General features: G+C 34.6%; 1 protein-coding gene across 2 annotated transcripts in view; it reads right to left on the reverse strand.

Annotated features, from left to right (window-relative positions):
• Nucleotides 1-6,231: 6,231 nt before the first annotated feature.
• The window catches only part of CDK17 (cyclin dependent kinase 17), a 109,743-nt gene continuing 94,554 nt past the window's right edge, over nucleotides 6,232-21,420 (reverse strand). Inside the window, exons 9-17 of one of the 2 annotated variants that reach the window (XM_002919247.4) lie at nucleotides 21,303-21,365; nucleotides 20,187-20,310; nucleotides 16,095-16,215; nucleotides 13,897-13,994; nucleotides 13,167-13,272; nucleotides 11,241-11,283; nucleotides 10,149-10,239; nucleotides 8,506-8,583; nucleotides 6,232-7,978 (exon numbers count right to left, since the gene is read on the reverse strand). In XM_002919247.4, coding sequence (XP_002919293.1) covers nucleotides 7,941-7,978; nucleotides 8,506-8,583; nucleotides 10,149-10,239; nucleotides 11,241-11,283; nucleotides 13,167-13,272; nucleotides 13,897-13,994; nucleotides 16,095-16,215; nucleotides 20,187-20,310; nucleotides 21,303-21,365 — 762 coding nt within the window. In that variant the 3' untranslated portion in view covers nucleotides 6,232-7,940. The remainder of the gene's footprint in view (nucleotides 7,979-8,505; nucleotides 8,584-10,148; nucleotides 10,240-11,240; nucleotides 11,284-13,166; nucleotides 13,273-13,896; nucleotides 13,995-16,094; nucleotides 16,216-20,186; nucleotides 20,311-21,302; nucleotides 21,366-21,420) is intronic. The other variant, XM_034644491.1, reaches the window with a different exon arrangement.

Consider the following 21,420-nt stretch of genomic DNA (forward strand, 5'->3'; position numbering starts at 1 on the left):
GTGGGTTGGTTTATCTCCATTTACTTGGGACAATCCAAATTTTACTTCTCTATATGTGTACAAGTTGGAAAATAAGTCTTGTCATCTAACCTTAAATATGATACATCAAAACACGTTATGTATCTGTGATCTGCTTTAAAGAGATATCTAAGGAAACAAATAGAATTACTGAGGCTGACTTAGGAGGGGGTCGGGGGAAAACAGGTTTGAAAAGTGGTCCTCTGATCTTTTAAATCTCAAGGCCTACCAATCATTCTATATTAAAATAGGGGTAGGTGAGGAGGAAGAGAAGAAACAAATTATCATTTATTCTTCTAGCTGAAACTAATATACTCAATGGTGAAAGACTGAAAGTGTTTTCCCTAACATAAAGAACATGTTGCCAATTCTACTTCAACACAGGACTGAAAGTCCTAACCAAAGTAATTAGGCAAGAAAAATAAATTCAAATTATAAAGGAAGTAAAGCTATCTCAATTCATAGATGACATGGTCTTATATTTAGAAAACCTTAAAGAATCCACAAAAAATTTAATAAGTAAACAAAATTATAGGATACAAAATCAACACAAAAATTACGAAGAAAATAATTCCATCTACAACAACATCAAAAAGAAGAAAATACTAGGAATTTTATTCCTAAGTATTTAACATCAAAGGAATTAAAATACTTAAGGAGGCAGAAGACTTGTACCCTGAAAAACTACAAAACCTTGCTAAAAGAAACTAAAGCTGTCCTGCATTCATGGACTAGAAACCCCAATACTCACAAAGGATGTACAGATTCAGGGCAATTCCTATCACAATCCTAACGGCATATTTCCTGAGAAACAGAAAAACCCCATCCTAAAATTTAAATGGAATTTCAAGGGTTTCTGAAGAGCCAAAACAACCTTGAAAAAGAAAAAGTTGGAAGATTCACTTCTTGATTTCAAAACTTACAAAGCTACAAGTAATTGAAACATCGTGGTACTGGCAGGCAGACAGAGATGTAGACCAATAAAACAGAATCGAGAGCCCCAAAATAAACTCTCACATTTATGGCCAACTAATCTGCAACAAGGGTGCCAAGACCATTTAATGGGAAAAGGACAGTCTTTTTAACAAATAGTACTGGGAAAACTAGACATTTACATGCAAAAGAATGAAGTTAGATCCTCACTTTACACCACATACAAAAATTAACTCAAGATTGATCAAAGCCCTAAATGAGTTAAAACTATAAAACTCTTAAAATGGGGGGAAATATTCATGACGCTAAATTTGGCAGTAGTTTCCAAGATATGTTGGACGTCATTAAATGAGCAATTTTATGTAATAAAAGGATACCATCAAGAAAGTAAAAGGCAATCCAGAGAATGGAAAAAAATAACTGCAAGTCGTATACCTCGTATGTACCTAATACCTAGAATATATAAAGAAGAGCGCCTCAGTGACTCAGTCAGTTAAGCATCCAACTTGATTTCAGCTCAGGTCATGATCTCAGGGTCATGATATCGAGCCTCTCATCGGGCTCTGTGCTCAGTGGAGAGTCTGCTTGGGATTCTCTCCCTCTCCATCTGCCTCTGCCCTTCCCCCCTTCAATACATGCATGCTCTAAAATCAATAAAACTTAAAAAAAAAAAAGGTGTAAAGAACTACAGTTTAAACAACCCAACTCAGCAACAACAACAATTTTAAAATGGGCAAAGGGGGCGCCTGGGTAGCGCAGTCGTTGGGCGTCTGCCTTCGGCTCAGGGTGTGATCCTGGCGTTCCGGGATCGAGTCCCACATCGGGCTCCTCCGCTGGGAGCCTGCTTCTTCCTCTCCCTCTCCCCTGCTGTGTTCCCTCTCTCGCTGGCTGTCTGTCACATAAATAAAATCTTTAAAATAAATAAATAAATAAAAAATAAAAATGGGCAAAGGACTTGAAGACTCTTCTCCAAACCAGATGCAAATGGCCAATACACACATGAAAAGATGCTCAACATCCTACTGACTAGGGAAATGCAAATCAAAACTACAATGAGATAACGTGTCCTATGTATCAAAATGAATTTTTTTTTTTTTTAAAGGAAAGTAAGTATTGGCAAGGATGAGAAAACTCTCATACATTACTACTGGGAATGAAAATGGTGCAGTTGCCATGGGCAATCATTTGATGGTTCCTTAAAAAGGTAAACACAGAATTACTAAATGACCCAACAATTCAACTCCTAGGTATATAAACACAAAGAATTGAAAACGAGGACTCAAACAGATGCTTGTACACCCATGTTCATGACAGCATTATTCACAAAAGCCAAGCAGTAGAAAAAAGTTCATGTGAAATCAACAGATAAATGTTTAAACAAAACGTGCATTCGAAGAATTTTATTCAGCCATGAAAAGAACTAAAATTCTGATACATGCTACAACATGGATGAAACCTGAAAACATCATTCTAAGTGAGCGAAATAAGCCAGACACCCAAGGACAATTATGGTATGACTCCACTTATATGAAATATCTGCAATAGGCAAGTACAGGCATACCAGGGGCGCCTAGCTGGCTCAGTCGGAAGGGCATGTGACTCTTGATCTCAGGGTTGTGATTTCAAGCCCCATGTTGGGTGTAGATATATACTTAAGTAAATAAAAATAAAACTTAGAAATTACAACCATACCTTGGAGATATTGCAGGTTCAGTTCCAGACCATTGCAATAGCAAATGCCATAATAAAGTCAGTCAAATGAATTTTTTGGCTTCCCAGTGCACATAAAAATTATGTTTATGCTATACTGCAGTCTATTAAGTGTGCAATAACATTGTCTTAAAAAAAAAGTACATACTTCTGTTTAAAAAAATACTTTATTATTAAAAAAATGCTAACCCATCTGAGCTTTCAGTGTGTCATAGTCCTTTTGCTGTTGGAGGGTCCTGCCTTGATGTTGATAGCTGCTGACTGATCAAGGTGGTAGTTGCTGAAGGCTGGAGTGGCTGTGGCAATTTCTTAAAATAAGACAACAATGAAGTCTGCGGAAACGATGAAGAGTCCTTTCATGCTGTTTGATAGCAATTTACCTGCAGAACTTCCTTCAAAACTGGAGTCATCTTAAACCCTGATATTGCTTTATCAACCAAGTTTATTTAAGTGATATTCTAAATCCTTTGCTGTCATTTCAACAATCTTCACAGCACTTCACCAGGAGTAGATTCCATCTCAAGAAACCACTTTGCTCATCGATAAGAAGCAACTTCTTATCATTCAAGTTTTATCATGAAATTGTAGCAATTCAGTCATCTTGTAGCAATTCACTCCACTTCTAATTCTAGTTCTCTTGCTATTTCCACCACATCTGCAGTTACTTCTTCTGCTCAAGTCTTGGAACCAGCGTCTTCCAAACTCCTGTTAATGTTGATATTTTGGCCTCTTCCCATGAATCATACATGTCCTTAATGGCACCTAGAATGGTGAATCCTTTCCAGAAGGTTTTCAATCTACTTTACCCAGATCCATCAGAGAGGAATCACTACTATGGGAGCTACAGCTTTATGAGATGTATTTCTTATAAGACTCGAAAGTCAAAACTACTTCTTGATCTATGCGCTCCAAAGAAGATGTTATGTTAGCAGGCATGAAAACAAGATTAATCTTGGTTGTCCATCTCCATCAGAGCTCCTGGGTGATCAGGTACATTGTCAATGAACAATAATATTTTGAAAACCTTTTTTCCTGAACAGCAGGCTTAAAATATTCAGTAAATCATGCTATGAAGAGATGTGCTGTCATCCAGGCTTTGTTGTTCCATTGACAGAACACAGAGAAAGTAGATTTAGCATAATTCTTAAGGGCCTTAGGGTTTTCAGTATGGTCAACGAGCAGTGGCTTCAACTTACAGTCATCAGCTACATTAGTCTCTACTAAGAGAGTCAGTCTACTTTTTTCTTTTTTAAGATTTATTTATTTCAGGGGGGGAGGATGGAGGAGGGAGAGAAAGTAAGAAACAGACTCTCCACCAAGAGTGGAGCCCAATGCTGGGCCCAATCCCACAACCCTGAGATCATGACCTGAGCCAAAAATCAAAAGTCAGATCCTCAACTGATTGAGCCATCCGGGCACCCCAATCTTTTGAAACTTTGAAGCCAAGCACCGACTTCTCCTTTCTAGCTATGAGATGCAAATGGCATCTTCTTCCAAGAGAAAGCTATTTTGCCCACATTGAAAATCTGTTTAATGTAGCCACTTCCATTAACTATTTTAGCTAGATCTTCTGGATAACTTGATGCTTCATCTTGCACTTTTATGTTATGCAGACATCTTCTTTCCTTTAACCTCATGAACCAAACTCTGTTAAGCTTCAAACTTTTCTCCTGCAGCTTCTTCACCTCTCAGCCTTCAAAGAACAGAAGAGAGAGAGGGCTTTGCTCTGGATTAGGTTTTGGCTTAAGGGAATGTTGTAGCTGATTTGATCTTCTACCCAGACCAATAAAACTTTCTCTATATCAGCAATAAGGTTGTTTCACTTTATCATTTATGTGTTCACTGGAGTAGCTCTTTTAATTTCCTTCAAGAACTGTTCCTTTGCATTCACAGCTTGGCTAACTGGAGCAAGAGGTCTAGCTTTCAGCCTATGCTGGCTTTTAACATGCCTTCCCAACTAAGCTTAAATTATTTCTAGCTTTAATTTAAACTCAGAAATATGTGACTCTTCCTTTCACTTGAACAATTACAGGCCATTGTAGGGTTATTAATTGGCCTAATTTCAGTATTATGTCTCAGGGAATAGGGAGGCCTGAGGAGAGGGAGAGAGATGGGGGAATAGCCTGTTGGTGGACCAGTAAGAACACACAGAACATTTATGAATTAAGTTCACTGTCTTGCATGGGTGCAATTTGTGGCACCCCCAAAACAATTACAGTGGTAATATCAAGGATCACTAATCGCAAATCAGCATAACAAATACAATAATAGAATTTGAAATACTATGAGAATTACCAAATGTGACACAGAGACACAAAATGAGCAAATGCAGTTGGAAAAACGGCACCGGCAGTGTTGCAACAAACCTTCAATTTATTAAAAATTGCAGTATCTGCAAAGCACAATAAAGTGCGGCACAGTAAAATGTGTTATGCCTATATATTAGAGGTTACCAGGGCTGTGGGGAGGGGGGAAATGAGGGAGGGTTTCTTAATGGGTATAGCATTTGTTTGGAGATGAAAAATTTTGGAAAAAGATAGTGGTAATTGCTGTACAACAGTCTAATTAATGCTACTAAACTGTATACTTAAAATGATAAAAATGGGAGCGCCTGGGTAGCACAGTGGTTAAGCATCTGCCTTCAGCTCAGGGCGTGATCCAGGCGCTCTGGGTTCGAGCCCCACATCAGGCTCCTCCACTAAGAGCCTGCTTCTTCCTCTCCCACTCCCCCTGCTTGTGTTCCCTCTCTCGCTGGCTGTCTCTGTCTCTGTCAAATAAATAAATAAAATCTTTAAAAAAAAAATCTATGGGCATTTTCATAGACATGTATGTACTTCTAAAAAAAAAATAAAATGATAAAAATGGCAAATTAAAAAAAACCCGCAAAAACAGAAGCATACAAAAAAACCCACAACTTCATGAATTGTTCTGGATCCAAAAGATAGATTATTATAACATGTTAATAAGTAGTCTTTCACATGTAATAAAGCATCAGAACGGAAACTCTTCTATACACCTAGATTGACATATGCAATGTGTGTCAACACCATTTGGAAGGAAAACAAAAAAGGCATCCTCTCTTACCTTTAAGACCATGTCAGTTTAAGATGAATCCTAAGTGTTCATGGTTCAAAATTTCTGAGTTTCAACTGTCTTCATTGCAAAGTTTTCAGGATCTGAATGGTGGTGCTCAAGTATCAAAAAAAATATCAAATTCCTTAATAAAATGAAGAAATATCCCTAGGACTTCCTAGGAAGAAGAATTTTATATAACTGGATATATTTCTTCATCTTTTATATGCAAGAATATCAAACTTATGGATAACTGTATGAAATTTGCAAAACATCATTTATATAAGAAATGAAAAATCTGACAGCTTTATAATTAAGTACTATCCTATAAAATCACAGTAGAGATTATTAAATGAATGGCCACAACAAATACAAATTAAGTATCATTACTGGCACAGTGAGACTTTATGATCTTAAAAATGAAACCCGTAAAGGAAAATGATCCCATTCTACACAGCCTTCTTCTCCCAGAAAGAACTGTGACTCAACAAAACCACATTTTAACAACATGAAGATTTTGTTATTATAAATTTCAAAACAAAATGGAGGAATTTCCACATAATATTTATAACCTTCAAAGTACAATATTAATACATGTCTGTCAGTTAGAAATAACAGCAGTTTGTTAGGCTACAGGGTTTAACATAAAACCAATTTACAAATGTGAAAAGCAGTAGTGGTCCAATATTCACCATTACACATGAATCTGTTTCTTCCAGAAAATTTTTTTTAAAAATTAAAATTTCTGTATCATGAAATATTAAAATAACACCCAAACATGCCACAATCACTATTCACAAATAAAGTTAAAATGAAATATACAAAAATTCACTTAATACTGTTAAATAACAATAAACTACAAGATTTCCTGAACAGAAATGGTAGGACCCCTGAATGTTTTACAGTGAATATCAGGAAAAAAAATTAAGTTATGATTATTTTCATGATATATAAGCCAAAAATTTACATGACCATTTCAAAATATACCAATTAAAGATTTGTAGTTTGTAAGATGCACTAAATAAACAAATAGTCCTTAAAACTTAACACAAATGCTTAAAACACTTACCAACACCAAGGTGTGTTTATGATGTTCAAAGAGATGCATAATTGAAACTGTAATATTTACTATCTCTGATAAACACATGAATACCTACGATGCCTTAAAACAATCCTCTAAGTTCTCGTTTCTCTTGTTTGTATTTATCGTGGCTCATTTCAAAGACATATTACAGCTTTTAGCTGATTCCAAGTGAATGTTATTAAAACATATTTATACACACAGCCCCCCCAAAATGAAATAAATGGCTCCCCAAAGTAGTATCATCCCTTCTAATAAAAGAATTGTATTTAAGACAAAAACAAGACCTCACATATTTCACTGGACTTGTATGATTTAGTTTTAACTAAATTAAAGCACAATGTAAAATAGGTAAGTGTATTAGTATACACATATCCAATAATATGCAGTAAATATTTCTAAAATGAGGAAAAGTAAAAATAAATAATTTTGGTGCTTTAACTTACTGGTATCTAATGTAAGACCCCATAATGTCAGGTATTCACTTGCTTGAATCAACTTCTGCATCACATGCTTTCCTAAACATAATGTGCTCATCAATTTCTTAGCTACTCTACTTGAGGATGTTCAATAAAAAATTATATAGCATGAACTCAGAGTGTTCAAGATGGCTCACTTATTTTACTGTTAAGCAAAGCTAAATTTACATTCCAGGAAACACTGCAGTTTAATTTTAAAAACAAACAAGAAATGCAGCAATAAAACAATTCGTGAGGAGAAACAGATGCATTCACATCTAATAAAGCCACTGCAACTTCTTCAGGCATGTAACTGTTGTGTTAAATAAACAGACAGTAGTTATTTAGCAGCAATGATTCCGCAATAAATAATGCACTGTGTTTCTCAGTCCTGCACAAAAACTGCAGCTACAGTTACATCAACAGCTGTAACCTACTGGCTCTAATGGCAGAGAAGACCTTAAAACCAACTGTACAAAAAAATTGTCACACTGTGACAACAAATATAAAAACAATCTGTAGGTCTGAAATAAAAAGACTCCACTGTGAAGAGGACAGTGTAGACAAACGGAGATTCCAAGTCCACCAAAAGAAATAATTGCCTTCAGATCTGAGTCCTTGATTGATAAGAAAGGCTGGGGGCTGGGCTTGAAACCATTTTATCAGACTTAAAAGAGCATGCTCTGTCTTCTGTTCTTCCCGTGTCCTAAAATATAAAGTCATTTTATGAGGCAGTTCAAGGTTCAGTTTTATCCCACATACAGTATTTGGTGACTCTAGGAAGCTAATGTTCCCACCAGCAAAAACTAAAGTTCCACGATAAGAGTGATCAGCACTGTCTTAAATGACCCTTTTGTTGATGGGGTCAGTCTACAGCTTCTATGCTTCGAAGTGATGAACCTGAAGACTAGGGAAGCACAAGATGTGTCTTCTGCCTCAGGTACCAGGGATGGCGTGTGCAGTGATCAAGCCAGGCCACTTGTAAAAGGTCTTTGTGCCATCTGCAGCTTTCAGGATCCCTGACTTGACTGTGTCAGATTTCTCTCAGAAGAATTACTGAGCTGCCCACATCATACAGAAAAGTGAGTACGTGCAATGCTAAACATACAGTTGTGGAATGCACTGTACATTGGTTTTTACATCAATGATCTTACTGATCAATTTATAAACCAAAAACTTGGTTCCACGCAAAATTTCATGATCGACACGTGAAATGGTTTATGACAAACACACCTGTCTCTGGATAAGAAGAATTTCGAAAACCCGGGTCCTTTTGCAACTGAATCTCTTTCAAACTGAATATTGATACACCTAAAATGCATAGACAAAAACTATCAGGTGAAGGTCTAACATTATTAAAACAAATATGACCCAACTACAGACAGAGTGTTTAAAAATGTGTATTGATTCAACATGAAACATTTATGCTACATTCACAAGGTTAAAGCCCTACTGAACTATCTTCCCCTTTGTTCCCATGTTTTGAAAAGAAAACCAAATAAAATAATCTCCCCTCAGAACCTTCCCCTACAACTCTGCTTTGAATAACGCTTCCAATATGTTTCTCCTCGAATATGTACGTACAGAGAATATACACTCTCTTTCTAGGACTTACTGGGGTTATAAGACCTAATCAAAAAGTATTCTTGATTTTTATTCTCTCTGTCCTTTACCTGTCTCCTTATAATGGCATGAGGGTATCAGGGTCTCAAAAAAACTGCAGATTTTCAGGAAAAAACCATAGGTTTGTACACAACCATAATTGCCTACCTCAAACAAGGAAACTTGGTATTAATAATGAAATGTAACTATCATCTTAAAAAAACACTCATAATTCATCTTTCTCATTTCCAATCTCTGCTAGAGAGGTAATCTTTCATTAAAAAATATCCAGTTAAGTTCTTAAGTGAAAAGTCTTAAGGATTCTTGATCTCAATTAGCAAACCTCAATGAATCAATATTTTTTAGTTATAAATGAGAATGGGAAATTAATGAAAGCCTTTGGAATCTCAGTTCCTAAATATTCTAATTCCCCATTCACCTTCCTCAGTTTTAAAGTAAAATGCTGGGGTAATCTTTTAAAAGGGAGTGATGAGTAAAATGAAGCAGTTAACTCAGGCATGAGAAATCAGCTCTTTTAGGGACTGACAATACACTCACCACTGTCATGAGGACAGTAAAGTCAGAGTGACCATAGCAAAGAAAAATCATCTTTATATCTTGAAAAGGAAATCTACTTTACAAGAAAACAATTTTATGTTTAAGTTGTGCTTCATTACTCTCTGCCTGAAATCCATTTTTAGAAACTCTGAATCAACGCAATCCAGATTAGGCCTAATGACAATGTCTATCATCAGATGGCATTTTCCAATTTAAGTCTAATAAGATTAATAACCCATGCCTAAGTACTGGTGATTTCTTACAGAGCAGTGGCAATGTGCTCAGTGTTAAAAGAAACAAATTAAGGGGTGCCTAAGTGGCTCAGTCGGTTGGGCGTCCGACTCTTGCTTTCAGCTCGGGCCAAGTTCTCATGGGTTGTGGGGTCAAGCCCCACTCCAGCTCCATGTTAGGCTCTGCGCTCAGCAGGAAGTCTGCTTGAAGATTCTCTCCCTTTTTCCCTCCCCTACCTACAGGAGCACATTCTCACTCACTCTCTCTAAAATAAAAAAGTCTTTAAAAAAAAAAAAAAAAGAAACAAATGAAAACATATGCAAATAAGACACTTCCTTTCAAGGAATTCTGATCTGGTTACAAAAAGACTAAAATTTTATGCTTAAAAACCAACAATAATCTCTTCCTAAACCCCTAATTCACCCCAGTCTCCAACACTGGACAAATGAAAATGGGGGGCAGGGGGACTTTAGATTTTCTCTTACTTTCAGGTAAAGTATGTATTCTTGGTCCCAGACTTCGAAAGTATACATGCTTCATGGCCTCTTCTGCTGAAACCCTTTTCTTAGATTCATACTGTGAAAAAGCAAAGAACTGCTTCATTAACTTTTTCTCTAAACATTATTAGGGGAGGCAGATTAGCATTTAGAGCTATTTTTATCTTATTATTTGTAATACAATGACTGCTTTTTAAGAACGAACTTGGAGTACGCCAGATATACTCTAATGTGAGTTGCTATTGAGATTATGTAGTAATGACTACATCTCAGTTCCAAACTTCCAAGATGAAGCTGGCTCTTCACTAAAAATTTAGATTTCCTATATTTTCTGAAGTGATAAAAAACTAAAATATCTGATCTTTGGTGTTCCTTTTCCTCATGAACATCAAAGGATCACTGGAAATATATCCAATACTTTTATGACAGATATTATTAAATTACCTATTGGATATCCATTTCCCTTTTTTCCTTGATGAGATTTGTTTAAGGTGTCCGTGTTTCCAAATCCAGCAGATCAATCATGAATCATGACTGTTTTAAGTTTAGGCTAACTATAATAACAATCTTGCTCCCCAATTCCCAGCCTCTCTTACAATTAATGTTCTGGCCAACAAGACTTAGGAAGAAGCTTTGCAGGGGTTTCTGGAAAAGCCTTTGCTTTCCAGATACAAGGGGACCATTATGGCTGACACCCTTATCCTCTCTTCTTACTGCTTTGAATAGAAGATATGAATGGTATTTGTAGGTGCTGTAGCCTGTAAGGCTGTAAGTATAAGGAAAAGAAAAAGAACATAAGAGATTGTGAATTGCAGAGAACATGGCCTGGACATAAGTTGATCAATACCAGAAGGTGACTACCTCAGACTGTTCTAGGTCACAATGAGAGACCCATACACATTAAGAGAAACCATCATTTATTATTATTTTACTTAAGCATATGCCTTAAGCATGCCATATACTACCATAAATAATCTTATTTAACTGTTATGACAAATACTTTAAGCAGGTATTACTGATTCCATTCTACAGATGCAGAGAAACTGAGGCTTAGTGATTACAAAGTAAGATGTAACATACCTGAAGAAACTTTGTTATTAACTCGATTCCCTCAGAGTCTAATCTAAAAACAACAAAAAACAAGTAGCAATTTATTCTTTTATCTTAGCTGACGGGAACTTTTCAAATAAAACTATTTTCCAAGTGTTTTAATCTGCTAACTTCAAGTGCTCTAAAATAGCCACTTTTGTTGCTTTCAAATAGACTCAAATCTGTTTTATCCTTAAAAGACCTATCTTGCCACTTGCTGAAGAAGAAACTATAAAAAACGGCTTTGGCTCAAATTTTCAATAATGAAGAACAAATCAGATAATTAAAGAATTTTTCAAAATCACCATTCTGTCTCAAAGTAACCCCTATTATCACAAAAGCTTAAGTGTATCATTTTCATAGTGTTCCGCTACAGGCAAGATACAAAAGCGTCATTTTCTTATTGTATAGGTGAAAGTGACCCCAAATCTATCACTGTGGCTCACAATAAACACAGATGACTCATTCAACACATTTTTACAGGGTAGTCTACTGAGACCGGGGTACTAGAACCTATAAAGTTCCATTTAAATATGCCACAATGACATCATAAAACTTAATTAAAAATTGGGCTACAAAATCAATGAGGTAGTCAATAAAGATAGATAATTATAGTGATAAAATTCATTTAATAAGTAGTAGAGGATTTGGGGACTATTTTAATGGTATAATCTCTTGATCAGAAAGCACAGGTTCTATTTTGCATGCCTTTCACTGGCAAAAGTACAATTATGAATAAAGAAATATTCTCCCAAGTGTTCTTAGTGGGTAGTGTGGACGCTGTGGCCTAGACATTCTCCAGACTCTTCTAATCCTTTGTAGTTTGCCGTTCTGACAAATATCCAGAGCTCCTTGGGCACAAACTAGGGGCTAAGGTCATGGAGAACCTGCTTTAAAGAAGAGCTTCAACCTTCTGCACTGGACACTACAATAGCAAGCAACATATAAATGACAAAAATAGGATTTATGCTACTTAGAAGGAAGAGACACACACACAAAGCCCTGCACATAGTATTATTCTTCCTAAGCAAGTCTACTTAGAATGTTATTAGTTGCTATAGTAACAATAAGAACATCAATTCATATAAATACTTTAAAAATATTTTTGGTATCAGAACTGTTTTTCTACTCTCTCTAGCTTGAGAATAAATGGAACTAGAGCCAAGTGTGTTAGCTCGTGAGCAATGTGAATGGCTTTTTTGATTAAAACGTTAAAACACTGACCTTATTTGGTATCTGGGTATACTCTATTTTTTTAAGGACACATGAAAAAACACAGTCAAAGGGGTTAGTTATTCTTTGTTACAGAAAATGTAAAAATTCCATAAGTAGAAATGTTCTAACTGAAATTTTAATGGGGGTTTTAAATGGATCTGGGGGTAGATCTGAGAAACTTTAATGAAATGGCTAACATTTAGGATATGAGGGGTCAGAAAGAGTTTACATTCTTCAAATACAAATCATGTCATTAACATTGGCCAAATACTGACGGGTCTCCTTGGGTCAGAGTCAAGATTTTACTTTTAACACTTAGATTTTTGTAAGTAAATATAGAATAATTCTGTAGGAAGCAAAACAAAAATTTCATCATGGCCTTCAAGGTACTGAATACAGCATTAACCAATGTCTTCTTTCTGACAAAGGGAACAATCTACATAAACTCTAGAATTCTAATATGGATATTCTATATTCATTTTATTTAGAGCTCAATTCTGTGATTTATATATCTTGGTCTCTGGATTATAATATTAATCTGACAAAAGGAAGGAAGAAATTCATTTAAATCAGATCCTAAAATATTTAAGAACTCCATATGTATATTATATATTTTTCCCTGAATCCTTACTATGGCTAATGCTTTAAGAGACTGGAAAGAATCATGTGGGTTTTCCCCCTTTAACTTAAAGAAAAAAATACCTGGGTGCATGGTTAATGAGAGGCTGTGGTTTGTATTTTGGAAAGTTGTAGTTCTTGAACTCATCATTTGAAGAAACACCTGGCCAAGTTTCCTGAGATGGTGTTCCTGAATTTAAAAAAAAAAAAATTTTTGTAAATATATAAAAATGTATATATACACAAACACATATAAATAAGGAGAACTAAGAAAGTGTCAAGGAACAATTTACATTTAGTAGCTGATTTTATTATTTCAACTTCAACAATTATTTTTGGGACTCCGCAATGATGCCATAAAAACGATAATGCCTAATCTAGAAATATTTCCCAATAATATGCTAAAGGTCAATTTTCGGTAATATTTCCCTTTGTTCTTGCATACAATTTATAATGCAAAGGCAGAACTTAGTAAATGAAAAGAAGTTACACAGAAGGCTCTATTTTTATAATCATGCTGATTATAATTCTTTTCTTTGTAATTAGGTTTGTTTGTTTTTTTTTTTTAAAGATTTTATTTTTAAGTAATCTCTACACCCAGCATGGGGCTCAAACTCACAACCCAGAGATTAAGTCACATGCTCCACTGACAGAGCCAGCCAGGTATAATTATAATTAACTAATTATAATTCTTATAACAGCTATCTATGTTAGTTAGTCTCAGTACCAAATTTTTAAATATATTTTTTTTTAAATATATAATCTTATCTAGTCACAATTGCAGAAAGCAAATTACTGGGAAAATATTTGTTACCTAGCAGTCGGAAAATTAAGTGCAGCTCATCTTCCACAGTTGATCCTGGAAACAGAGGTCTTCCAGAAGCCATTTCAAAGAAAATGCAACCAACACCCCTTTAAGATATATCATAAAAAAAAAATGATGAGCAATCTATTTACATATTATGAAGGACAATTATCTTTTCCTTAAGAGTACCCTCTGGAGATGGAGAATTTTGTATTAGCCTGCTAGAAAACATACTATAGAGATTACTTTCAGCTCCAACTAATTTGTTAATATGTATACTATTTGTCTCAACTTTTATAATTGTTATATCCATTCCTCCATCTCCCCTCCTCTGCCCTGCCTTAAAAATGTCCAGCTCTCCTCTGCATGACCCTTGAAGAAAAACATACCAATACTAATAGTGATTTAATGCCTATTATATGTCTTAGATAGTGGGTAGCAGGGATAGGGAGAAGCAAATGATTCAAGAAACTTTTATGCAGGAAGCAGAGATAGAACATACAAGTGCAGGGTGGTGTGTACAAGTGTGTGAGAAGGAAAAGAAACAGATGGAGATTCAGTGAATGAATACTATCATCTAGAATCTGTGTCAATACCCTTAAGACACAGTCCCTTCCATTAAAGGACTCACAATCTAACCACTGTATGTAAAATTTTACATATTAAAATGGTATACAAAAAGTTACAATGATGGAGCCACTACTGAAAACAGTATGGTTGTCAAAATAATTTAAAATAGAATTATCATATGATCCAGCAATTCTACTCCTAAGTATATACCCAAAAGAACTGAAAGCAGAGTCTCAAAGACATATTTGTCACTTATGTCCACAGCAGCATTACTCTTAACAGCCAAAAGGTAGAAACAACCCGTATGCCCACTGACAAATGGATAAACAAAATGTAGCATACATATGCAACAATTACTCAGTCTAAAAATGAAAGCAATTCTGACACGTAAAGTCAAGTATCTTCACAACACGGATGAAACTTGAAGACATTTATGCTAGGTGAAATAAACCAGTCACAAAAGGACAAATACTTTATCAGTCTACTCATATGAGGTGCTTAGAAATGTCAAATTCACAGAAAGTAGAATGGTGGTTGCCAGTGGCTGGAGGAAGGAGGAAATGGGGAGTTGTCTAATGAGTATGAGGTTTCAGTTTTGCAAGATGAAAAAAGTTCTGGAGTGTTAAGGTTGCACAACAATGTGAATGTACCTAATGCCAAAGAACTGTAGAAAATGGGTTAAAATGGTAAACTACGTTATGTATATTTTACCACAATTTAAAAAATAAGTTTTAAAAAATGTTATACAAAATTATATATAATTGTTCAATGCAAGACAACAGAAGGAAGCGTAGGACTTCTTACTGCATTATATAGTCAATAAATGAAACCACATTTCAGAGGAAGGGATTGTCATTGGATGCTAGGTTGTATTCAGGAAGGATTTATGAAAAGCTGTTTTTGAAGGTTCCTAGGCAGTAGATGCACAGTAGGCATTCCAGATGGGTCGACTGGTATGAACATAAGTGCAAAGGTGGGAAAGCCCAGGTTATTTTTGAGATATGGTGAGTAGCCCATTTGGCTAAAAGGGATTACTCATATAGAGGAACAGTCTAATGTAAGTTGGAAAAGATAGTTTAGAGATGTTTTTATTAAGTATCAGATTGATGAATTATACCTTACTCTATAGGTAATGAAAGGGGAAGCAGCAAAGGTATTTGAGTAAAGGAATGTCATGATCAGAGTGGGATATGAGGAAGATGGTTGCAATATTTTATTATTCTTAGATCAACTTAAGGCCAAGTGGATTTTTATGAATATTAAATGATGACAAGAATAATTTTATTTTAAACTACAATGTACTAAACATTCTTCTAAATGCTTTATAAGTATTAGCTCATTTGGTCTTAACATTATCCACAAAATGGCCTTTTTAAAGTAATTATTGTTACTATTCCCATTTCCTTAAATGAGGAAAGTGAGGCAAGTCCAGTAATTTGAATAAGCTTATTATGTAGTTTTAAGTGGTAGAACTGGTAAACCTAGGTGATCTTACTCATGTGTCAAAACTTTTAATTATTGCTTATATTGTTGCTCTTTAAAATATCTCCCTGAAGTCACATATCTATCAATATGCCTGTGTTAATGGCTACATTCTTTCAAAATTATAAATGGCAACAACATCTGCATGTATTTACCACATGTCAATCTGAGTTGAGTACTCTGAGGAACCGAGAAGCACATCAGGTGGCCGGTACCACAGTGTGACGACTTCATTGGAGTAGGTCTTTGTGGGAACTGACTTGGCTCTGGCTAGCCCTTCACAGGGAAAAGAAAACAATTAAAAAACGGCACGAATTTCCCAACCCTTATCTTCACCATGACTTCAGTCACAAGGATGTCTGAGACAGCTATTCTCTAGTTTCCTGAAGTTTAAAAACTCAGTTTTATGAATTTTTTTTTGTGTGTGTGCATGGTCTTGGTAAGCAAATCTTTATGTAATTAAACAGTAACAATTCCACAATCAGAGACTATGTTTATTTTCATGCATGTGAATGCACCTGGTAACACTGCCTGGGTTAATGTAAACCTAAGAAACTTGCCTTCTATGAATCATAGTGCCAAAATTATTTCCAAGTGGAACCTTAAATTAATGCCAAATAGGCCATGAGACAGAGATAAAGAGTTTTACTTATAGCTACAGGCTTCTGTTACTTTTTTTTTTTTAACCTGATTCCAACTTTCATTTGCTCTACCAATTTTAGTTTTCTTAGACTAAATTACACTGCTGTTGTGTATTTTAAGTATTTAAGAATAATTTTAAATGGACCACGCTGCCTTTGGCTATTATGTAAATGATGAAAACCATGTGCCATTCTTTTGTCAATTTAAAATGGAATCACTGATTATTCAGAAATAAAGGCAAGAGTTACAACTTCATCTCTTGAGCCACTGGCATGAGAGTTGTTTTTAGCATCTGTAAGCCTCCAAATTCTGATCACTTGAAGCATCTATAAAAGATACCTGGAGAAATATAAATTTATTCTAACATATAGTTTATTTCAAATAACAAGGAATAATTCATTTTTAGGCTGTGAGCTTTTATGTGTAATTTTATATATTTGATTAAAATATTAAATATGAAAAATGTCATAAAAGGATAATTCAATACTTTATTAAACTCGATAAAGGCACTGAAATAAAACCAGAAATTTAAATAGCTAGGCAGCATTCATACTATTTTTGTAACTAACAGCTAAAGGGTATAACTTCAACAATGTTGACACTATCTTATTTAATTACAAGTCTTACTCTACCAACCCAACTTGGTAAAGTAAGTTCAACAAATTATTTTCCTACCAACTTTGGTAATTAGCAAGATGTGGACAGCTTTCTAATATCTCCTGATATTAATAATGGGCTATGTGGGAACAAAAGACAGGCCACAAATTTGCTTATTCTATAACCTATAAGTATAGCATCAAAGCAACTGCAAGTTATAGTTTCCTCAGTACCTTACTCTCCTGTTCCTGAGAGAATTCTGAAGGTGCTTGTTCAAACAGATTCCTGGTTCACAATGAGAATTTGTATTGGTATAAAATGAAATCATCTTTTCCAAACCAAATTAATTGTGATATGGTATAATTACAGAAGCCATTTTCCATTATTAATGAAAATGTTTGTCTATATTCGTATTTGCCTAGATCTGAATTTCATCAATCACAGGAAAAAGGGTAGAATTTTCATAGAGATCAAGAACAATGTACAATAAAATACCCAAAGTTATAGAACTCTCCCTTATTGGCAGTTCTTAGGTATATTTTCTATGCAACCAATAAAAAATAAATAACTAAAAGCAGAGACAAAACTGTACTATCCCATGGAATAATCAGAATTTCCTGTTGGCCTGTGAAAAGATAGAATTCTCTTGCTTGCTTTGTTAGAAGCAAAATTTGAAGCACTCCTAGCATTCCCCCCAAAAAGTAAATTTTTGATGGCCCTTGCCATTCATTCATTTTGCATTTCTAATAGCCAAGCAGGGTTTCTCTATCACTGCTATTCATTTTATGATTAAGGAATAAGAAGCAGTAAATGCAGCTCAGAAAAAAAAACAAAAACAAAAAACAGAAAATAACAATTATAAGGAAAGTAACAACCTAAACTGTGCCCAAGGACTATATAATGTGAGCATATGCAAATAACTCATTAAGTTTAAACACATGTGACCTATACCCATTTCCTTTTTAAGGAAGGAAAAACAAATACTAACCTACTTTCAAACAAATAAAGTTAAAAGAGTAAAAGAATTTCCTGAACTCACCACTTAGTGAATTTTTAATGTTATTAACAAAGCAATATTTGAAACACTTATATTTTCAAATTTAATGCAATACTCCAAAAGTAAAACTACTATTATCACTTATTAGCACTTATGGAAAATGATTAAGTGCTAATTGTGAAAACTGCCCTGGCTTTTAAACCATTTTCTATTAGAGTACTGAAACTCTCAAAATGTGAAATATTAAAAAAAAAAAAAACCAAAAACCTACTATACAAAGTTTCTTTAATATAAAAAAATTTACTTCCTAGAAGCAAAAAGAATATGTAATCTCATTAAAATTGAGTTAGCTAAAGAGAGACAGATAAATAGCATTAATTAATTAGTTAATAAGCATATAAAAACAAAGTCATGGTGGCAGGCATATTAAAGAATCACCTTTCAGTAGTGGCATTTAAACTCTTTAGTCTCAGGGCCCCTTTTATTAAAATTTAAAGTATGGTGACTAACATAATTAAAAAATTTTTAAATTATGAGGACCCAAACAGCTTTTATTTATATAGATATTTGCCATATTATTAGAAAAACTGAGAAAAATTTAAAACTTATTCAATAAAATCACCACTTATGTATTAACATGACTTTTATGAGAAAGATTTTTTCTAACGGAAAATAAAAATTAGTACAAATGTTCTTATTCATTGTTTTGTAATCTAGTTTAAAAGAAGACTCTTAGATTCTCACAACTGCTTTTGCATTCAATCTCTTGTGATATGTTGCTTTGACTGAAGTATACGAGGAGAATCAGATCTCACACAGATCACACAGATATGAAATTGGAAAGAGGAAGAGCATTTAAACAGCCTTTTCTGAAAATTGTGCATATTCTTAAAGATTATGTGGTAACTGAAATTATATTAGCAAACTTCTCATACTCTTGTTACATTAAAATTCATTGGTCTATCTTGCATTTTAAGTAGATCTTTTACCCATGCATGATTCTGTAATATTATGTACATACTAGTCATTTGGAAAACACTGATCCCCTGGGTTATAGATATTCCAAATGCTCACACATTTCTAAACATATCAACAAAACCCATTTGTTAATACCACTACCCATCTCACCAGTAAAGTCTTTAAGTATGGGGAAAATATCGAGCTCAAAGTGGCAGATTCAGATTTCCAAAATCTAATTTTTGCTTGAAAACTCAAACCTTCCTATTGGCAAGAAATACTTTCAGGTGTTTTCCTTGTAGTGGTAGGTTCACTTCATTTCCTAGAAAATGTGTGCCAAATATACCTAAGTCTGAGTACCCGTAGTTTGTCCATCAGTCATTTTTTTCAAGTAAAAATGATGTTCCTTGAAAAAAAAAGGGTTAGTTCAGTTTGCACTCACATAAGCACTATTCCTTGAGATAACCATAGTATTTCCATGTACAACAAATGTGTTTTACGTATACAGTATACATCTCATTTCATCACATAAACTACTAAAAAGACATGTACTTAAAGATGGAGATTTAATAAAATTAGTTAAGTTTTATTACTGCTTCATCAAATACTTTTTTATATGTAACTGACACTTTTTTCCTCCAAGTGTATATAGTGGAGAAGAGCACAATGACTACCAAGTACAATTTGGTGCCACTGCCTTGATTTATGATAAAGCACCAACCAGTAGCTTTATCCCTTACTGCTTTTGGACCATCACTGCAAATATTAATACAGTGAAAAAGGCAAGTAACATTTAGTATAATTTTGATAATATATACCTTTGGAGATGCCCTGAAAGGGTCTCAGGATGCTCAGGGGTCTCAAGACCATACCTGAGAACCGGTGCCTTTTGGCATTCATGAACATAACTCACCTACCAAAGTTTTATCAAGTATCTTATTCTGTGGGCTACAGAGAAAATTTCCAAACTCACATAAAAGCAATCACACAGTGTCAACAGTTATTCTTATAAATGTAACCACCTGGAACTATTTATATCTTATATATTCCATACCAAAATCTGCTAGCTTTAATTCTCCTTTTTCATTAATGAGTAGGTTCTGTGGTTTCAAGTCTCGGTGCAATACCTTTCTTCTGTGGCAATATGCCAAACCACGTAGAATTTGGTATAAAAACAGCTACAGAAACAAATGAATAGAAATTAGTCTTACAAATAAGATATACTTTGGTAAGCATGTTATGGTAAACAAAAAGCAACTGGCCTAGAAAAGTCAAAGAAAAAAACCCGCATCCTTTAAAGTACAAAGCCTTTCCTTATATAGTTGTTCTCTGAATTTTACAATTTATTATTCTGTTTGAAGCATCTACCTATTTTTCTAGTCTGACAATTTCTATGAAAATAAATACTGAAAATAAAGTGAAAAGAAACTTTACATAGTAATAGTCCATTTGTTATAGAAAATGATTTAAAATAAATATATCCTCATACGCTTACAGGCCTACTAAGGCTTACAATTTGATTTTGATATTGCGGCAAAACAACCAACATCTACCCCCACCCGCCAAAAAAACCTGATCTGGGACAGTGTCGTTAAAATAACTCACTGGAATTGGTGGTTTTATAAAAATTTTGAGGTGTCAAAGAGAATGGTGCTGCATAGCTCTGGCAAATTACGTGCTATAAAAATAACCTAAACCAGCTTCTGTCACCCACCCTCTGGGTACTTTACTTTCTGCACCTCCTACTCAGCCTTCGAAATCTGCTATGATTCAGAAAAGGGAATTAGCACGGTAGAGCTCTGAATGACTCTCTGAAAAAAGCAATTCCTATAAAGCTAATGGTAGACTTTTTTTGAGCATTTTGGTAGAAAAGGCTATGTGAAACACAGAAGGTCTTCGATTCTCTGGAGTTGACAAAAAAGAACCTCAAGTACAGAGGATTCAAGAATGTACCTTCGGTTTACTTGTAGGTGAAAAATAGAGCAATAGGACATTAAGAATAAGCCAAGGCAGGAAGCTGAACAGGCCCGAAGAAATTCTAAGCAGCAGTTTCCACATTCTACATATTTGTACGCTTTGAAAACTCTAAAATTACTATTCCTATATATTCCTGTTACTTTCTATGTTTGAAAAATATAAGGGCTATTTAAAATGACACATTAAAACATACCTTTACATTGTGCATACTCATGATGTTTCCACAGTCATCCATGTACTGTTTTAGGTCTTTATCCTGAAAAAATACAGTACTTTACTATGTGATACATACTTCTCAGAAGGCATGGCTG

The sequence above is a fragment of the Ailuropoda melanoleuca genome, chromosome 15, assembly GCF_002007445.2.
Source record: "Ailuropoda melanoleuca isolate Jingjing chromosome 15, ASM200744v2, whole genome shotgun sequence".
Classification (NCBI taxonomy): domain Eukaryota; kingdom Metazoa; phylum Chordata; class Mammalia; order Carnivora; family Ursidae; genus Ailuropoda; species Ailuropoda melanoleuca.